General features: G+C 39.6%; 1 protein-coding gene across 1 annotated transcript; it reads left to right on the forward strand.

Annotated features, from left to right (window-relative positions):
- Positions 1-1,045: 1,045 nt before the first annotated feature.
- On the forward strand, positions 1,046-2,023 carry LOC115097593 (lysophosphatidic acid receptor 1-like). Its single transcript, XM_029613531.1, has one exon. It carries the CDS (start codon positions 1,046-1,048, stop codon positions 2,021-2,023), a length of 978 nt encoding a protein of 325 aa, XP_029469391.1.
- The last annotated feature ends 4,660 nt before the right edge of the window (positions 2,024-6,683 follow it).

Consider the following 6,683-nt stretch of genomic DNA (forward strand, 5'->3'; position numbering starts at 1 on the left):
CACTGAGACTGAAGAGCAAGGAGAGGGGGAATTATGGGAAACTGTATATTATATTCTGTCCCAGCTCAGATGTCTTCCACTCATGGGCCACTGCAGCTCCTTTTCTACAGATACTTCTGAATAGAATGGGAATTGATGATAAACATGGGGTAGAGGGGCTGCATGGGCAGAGCTACCATGTCAGCGTGGGGTCCCTCAAAGCTCCAGTGATCCCCTCCACTCCCAGACAGCCCTGCCCAAGGATGGTAGTGGGTTAAAACATAAGCCAAGTTATAACACTTCAGTTTACCATCACTGAGGAGGAAGAGAGAGCAAAAGTTTAAAGAAAAAAAAACACTCACTGGAATTGCTCTGCAATTATTTTCTTACTTGTTGGTTTGGTTGTGAATCTGAGACAAGTGAAAATGTTCACATCTTCCAGTTTTTAATTTTTTGCATGGCTAGAAAATAAAGGCCATTCGCTCTTGCATAAGGATTTCCACACTCAGCTGCTGTTCCCCCATATCTGATCCATACACTAGTCATGTAACTACCACACCTAATGCTTAAATATTTTCTTTTCGAATTGAATGTACAGTATATATATTCTGTGAAAGATAATGGCAATGACCATGCAAATCCTTCTTAAAGAACCAGCTCCTGAGTCCCATTTGAGTTTGCTTATTGGCTAAAGGTTACTGATATAAGATTAACAAATACTCATTTGTGCTCTTCTCCTATTCCACTGTAGAAAACACAGACTCGCTTCCTGATAAGCCCCGATGTAGGAAAATGAGTTAGGTCTTTATTAAGTGTTTGCCAGCACTGGCTCATCGTAGCAACCCAAAGGCCTTTTGCTATTCGCCTGTTTTGCTAATAAAAAAAAAAAAAAAAAAAGCTCCAGAGATAGTTAACGTTTAATCTGCTATAATGCTGACACTTAGGGGCCAGGTAATCACTCAGTTTTTTTTGCAGCAGCAAAGGCAATGAGAGGCCTGAGTCTTTTGCCTAGCAATGAACAAGGCGCCACTCCCTGCTACTCAAGTTTGAATTCGGATTTGCCATCATGAACTCCACTCTGAACTGCAGCCGCACAAGTGAAAATGACTCGGGCATCTGGAATTCACATGTAGTCCTGGCTCTGGGAATCCCTCAGATGACCATCGGTTTGATGTCCATAATATCCAACCTTATAGTAGTCATCGCCATAGTGTCTTCCAGAGCTGTGCATCGCTCTATTTTTATCCTTTTCTGCAATCTGGCCATCTCAGATATCCTGGTAGGCTCCTCCGGTCTTTGGATAGCCGTGCTGTTCATCAGAGACCCACAAAGCACCATTACAGGATCCTCTGGCCTTCTCAAAGCTTATGTGTTTTATGTCATCTCCATACTGTCCACTGTCTATAATCTAGTGGGCATTGCCATTGAACGTTATTTGGCAGTGACAGACAGCCTGAGGATGAAGTGCAGGGTTTCCAGAAAGCAAACTCTGTCAGGAGCTTTGATAAACTGGGCCTTGGCCATCATTTTTGGTTGCTTGCCTCTTACCGGATGGCATTGTTTGGACTCATTCGACAACATGTCTACCCTTTACAGCCCTTTCTGCATTGACTATTTGATTTTTGTCACCATTCCGAATTGCATTTTGGCTATTTTTTTGCCCTTGTTCACCTACATTGGCATCATTGTCATACTGAGGAAACAGAAATCGAGTATGGGAACACTTGAGCAGTTAAACACCACTTACAAAATAGCAGAGGCAAATGTGGCCAGGACCTGCATTTTCATCTGGATTCTGACCATGATTTCCTATATCCCCTTGTTTGGTGGTGTCTTGTGGGACGAAACCAATGTTGTATGCCCACAGTCTCTCAACATCGATGCCTTTATCTTCCGAAATCTCAGTGCCATGATGATCACACTGAATTCTTTGAGCAATCCAATCATCTACAGCCTCCGGGTCAAATCGCTGGGCAATAATTTCATATTTTTTAAGTGCCACTCTAGCAATCGCATTGATGTGCAAATCATAGAGCATGTTTGAAACTAGAAAGCAGCCACAAAGCAGTAGCTTAGGTCAGGTTGAACGTGGCATGTATCTGGTGCTAATGGTCCCTTATTTTCAAGTGGGGCAGTGCAAGACTCAGGCCGTCTATAAAAAGAAAAAGCTGTCCGACGGTGTTCAAGGTGAAGCTGCCGGCAGGGCTCAGTTCAGCACCACCGAGGGCGGACAGCGCAGCAGGGTTGCAATCTGGCCGGTGCTGTCACTGTGCGAACTCGTCTCATTGACTGATTCCCACGGGCACCGTGTGGCCTGACGTCTTCGATCCATCCGATCAATACTGAAACCCTACTTAATCACCAGAGCTTCAATATACGGCATGATAATATCAGAAGAGACAAGAGTGGCTTGAAGGCTAACGACTGCAAACAGTATAACAAGGGAGAATATGCTAACAGCGTTCTTGTGTCTAAAAGAGCTATGCACAGGCTTATGTGAGATACTACTTAAGATGCACAAAAATATTAAGGCCAGTTGTTATAGACTGAAACCTTTTAAATGATACACTTTAAAATCAAGAGAAACACTTATTCAGCTCCTGACTTTGGAATTCGTCTTTCCTCTTCGCTAACTGAAGCATCTTCCAAAGACGTTTGAAACAAATTGTACTCGGTTGCGATAGAACAAAGGGATGTATAAAGAAGCAAATTAAGTGCCCAGGACATTCAAAGAGGGCTGAACATGAAGGACGAAGTAGAAAAGATATGTGAAATGTGGTATACCGAATGCCCGCACTACTTACGAAAATGTATTTTCTGCTTGGAGGTTGCAGTAAGGTTGATAGTGTTGAGTATTTAGGACCTTTACTCCGTTGTGTGAAAACATATCCGTTAGATAGATAACTCATTTCCTTCACGAGTCTTGTGGTGCTCTCATTTTAATTTGTAGGAAATGGTAGGAGAAACAGAAGCAGCACTTGTCAAAACTGAGGCTTAAGGAGTCTTTGGTTAGACAACGCAGGGCAAAGTAACAGTCTAGTCCCAAGACTCAGTTCCTGCATTGCTCATTGATCCCTGGCTCACATCAATTGCAGTAAATGTTTTAAACTGGCAATGTTTGCTTTATAAAGGAAAATAATGATAGTTAATTAAAAGGCACATCCATAATGGGATGAATATATTTGAACATCATCTAATTTAAAAAAAAAAAAGTACAGAGAAGGGAGAAGAAAATGATAAAGGAGATGGAACGATTCCCCTATGAGGAAAGGCTAAAAAGGTTAGGACTCTTCAGTTTGGAGAAGAGACGGCTGAAGGGAGATATGATAAAGGTCTATAAAATAATGAGTGGAATGGAATGAGTAAAGGTTAATTAGTTGTTCACTCTTTCAAAAAGTACAAAGACTAGGGGACACACAATAAAGTTACTGGGTAATATGTTTAAACCTAATAAGAGAGAAAAAAATGTTCAATGCATAATTAGCTCTGGAATTCTTGACAGAGGATGTGGTGAAAGCTGTTAGTGTAGCTGGAGGAAAAGTCCATAAATCATGTTTAAGGAGGAGTTGCAGAAATCCACTGCTTATTCTTGGGATAAACAGCTTGGAAACTATCTACCACTTGGGATTCTGCCAAGAACTTGTGACCTGGGTTGGCCACTGTTAGACATAGGATGCTGGGCTTGATAGACCCTTGGTCTGACTCAGTGTGGCAAGTCTTATGTTCTTATGATTTTTTTTTTTTTTTGCAAGCTCAAGTTATCTAAATGCACTCATATTCCTTTTTTGCCTTGATAATTTATGTTGTGTGTGTGTAGTGTGTGTGTGTGTGCATGTGCCTTGAAAATTAATTTCCTTGATGTAAGGTACCAAATTAATTGTTAAGCTTAGTAAGAAGCAATCAAAATTCAAACAAAATAGGACTGGCTCACTGTAAATGTTCTGTGCTGCCCTGCAGAGGGACCTGGGCTGGTCTTCTGCTCCCTGAGCTAGTTTGAACTGGAGATGCAATGGAGGCAGGGTTACTGTTACAGCCCCTGAGGGAAGGAAGTCTCAGCCATTGTCCAGTGGTGACACCTAGAGGCCATTCACAGGGTCCAATGTAGGGAGCCATGGTTCGGGCCTGCCCTGGCCAAGGAGACTGCCATTGTGATGACTAACATGAATTGGAGACATTAAAATGGTGCTGGCGATGAGAGAGGGTACTCTGAATAGTTGGAAATGAAAGCTCATGATGCCAGATTTCACTCCTGGTTCCAGTTGAGCTGGAAGGAAAGGGAGCAGGAGGAAACTCCAGGGCCAAAAAGAAAAGAAAAAGCTAAAATAAAATTCACAGATTTATTAAGCGTTTCTCTTTGAGAAGTAAACATTTTATTTCCAATTAATTATTTTGTTCCCATGGCAAACATATATTCTGAACTTCTTTAGTTTATTATTTTAAGCCATTCCTCCTTATCTTTTTCCTTTCTAGGTTTGGTTAAATTGTTTCTTATCCAACATCCAATGTTGTCCCTACATGACAAATATTGTTGAAACAAACTAGACAGGAGCAGCAGCAGTCACATTTGACTTTATCATACAAAAATATTTTCTTTTGCTTGTCATGCTTATGAAGTGCCTGGGTGCCATTTTTACATACTTGATGACAAGTGATATAACCTGAGAGCATCAAATTCTTATTTAAAATGACACTTTTAAATTGTGCATCTTTGCTTCTTTATGTATATAGTAATTCTGCCTCTCAGCCCCTCTAGAAAGGCAATTATGTTCTATTATCAATGTAATGTTGGCTAGAAATGATTCATTCCTTGAATTCTTACGGTGCATTATTTCCCTGGCTGATTTGAAATGATTGAGTTCAGACTACAGACAAAACACTGTCCTTTTAGCTAGGCTATTGGCTTTGAAGTTAAGGCACAAGACATGATAGGATGTAATGCTTTAAACACAGAGTCTTCTGCATAACTGAGCATAGCTCCAAACCCCCAAAACTTAATTAGATACTGTAGATCTTACAGTCATAGACTAAAGGACCCAGGTCAGATTACACAAATGCACAATTCTCTTATGCATTTGTCTTAGAACATTCTAAAAAGGATTATTCCTTGCAAGATCAATAAACAAGTCCTTTCTCTCTCCAGTTGGCAACTCAGGGACAGTGCTGCATGCTGCTTTGTGGACATTCCAGGCCTGGGCCTGGTTTCTGCTCCCCAGAATTTGTGAGGCCGAGGGAGATATGGAGGTAGCACTCTCAGTCCCTTGGGAGGAAAAAGTCTCAGTCATTGCTCATCTACTAAATTAGGGTTTTCTTTCTTTTTTTCCTCAGAGACATGCCTTGTTTGAACAGCTACAGGAATGTGTTATAGAAATGTTTAGGCACTTTTACTGATGCTTTAGATGTTTTAAAAAAAAATCTATTTAATTTCACTTTCCCAACAAAGGCCTCCACATCTTTCTTGTTTCCTGTGTAATGCCCCACTACTTAATTTTAGTTACACTTTTTCACAATTTCATAGTTTTTATAAGAACTAAATCCTAGACTTTTATAAAGACCAGGCAGAAGCCCCAAGGCTGGGATATTTTATTTTATTTATTTATAATCTCATATTTTACACCACCCATCTAATGAGCTCAGGGTTATAAATATTAATGTTGCTTTTGAAAAGTAATTAGTTAAGGATTTCTAATAGCTATTGATCTATCTATCCATTTATGTAATCCAACTATAAACAAAGAATGTAAAATCCCTTTTGATTATTAAACTAATTAAATTATCTCTGTTACATAACATGGAACATATTTTTTGGTGGAAAATTTGAGGAGAAAATGGGAAAAAATAACCAAAAGTAATCTAGCTTTTGCCCCTAGAAAATAATCTATCTACTGGTTTGGATTCTTTTCAGACACATTTCCTTACAGTAATCCCTTACAAATGAAATGTAATCAGGTGACAGTTTACTATGGGTTAATATAGCAATCATGTTCCAGGGTCACATAAGTCTGTAAAAATCCCAGATACCATAACCATGTCTGTTGTTCACAGATGAGCTCACTTCAATCCAGATCTCTTCACAGATGAGAACCTACCTCTGGCCTACCTACCATCTCACTCCTATAATATTTATTTTACACACGCATTTATTTATTTAAGGTTCTATTCTGCGGAACAGCAATAAAATTGCTCTGGGCAGATTACCACTGAAATATAAATCTATTGAGATAAACATAAAACCACATCACCAAAACTAAAAAAACAGAACAAACAAATCATGATTGAAATCATTTATATGAAATATGTACACACAGACATAAATATACCTGAAAATATTTCCACAAGGTTGCCATAGCCAGGACCTGATGTTAATCTGCAATAAACATTTATAACTCCATAGCAAATATGTACTCATTAGGTTCAGGAAATAAATGTTGACTTCTCTGGTTTGGGTAATATCCCCAAATTACTTCTTAACTACTGTGAAGCTATTAAAATGTGTGTATACACTATTTCTCATTAATGGATATCTGTCCTTAATTGCAAGTTGCTCTCTTCTTCACCAGACGTAGAACTGCTGACAATTTAGGCAGCCCGTGAAGCCTGGCGCTTCTGCTGAGTTTTCAAAGGGTTAGATACCAGATACCCTTTGAAAGAGACAAACACCAAGGCAGGCAGCACACTAACCTCAATTTCTACATATTTATGCTCTC

The sequence above is a fragment of the Rhinatrema bivittatum genome, chromosome 8, assembly GCF_901001135.1.
Source record: "Rhinatrema bivittatum chromosome 8, aRhiBiv1.1, whole genome shotgun sequence".
NCBI classification, from domain to species: domain Eukaryota; kingdom Metazoa; phylum Chordata; class Amphibia; order Gymnophiona; family Rhinatrematidae; genus Rhinatrema; species Rhinatrema bivittatum.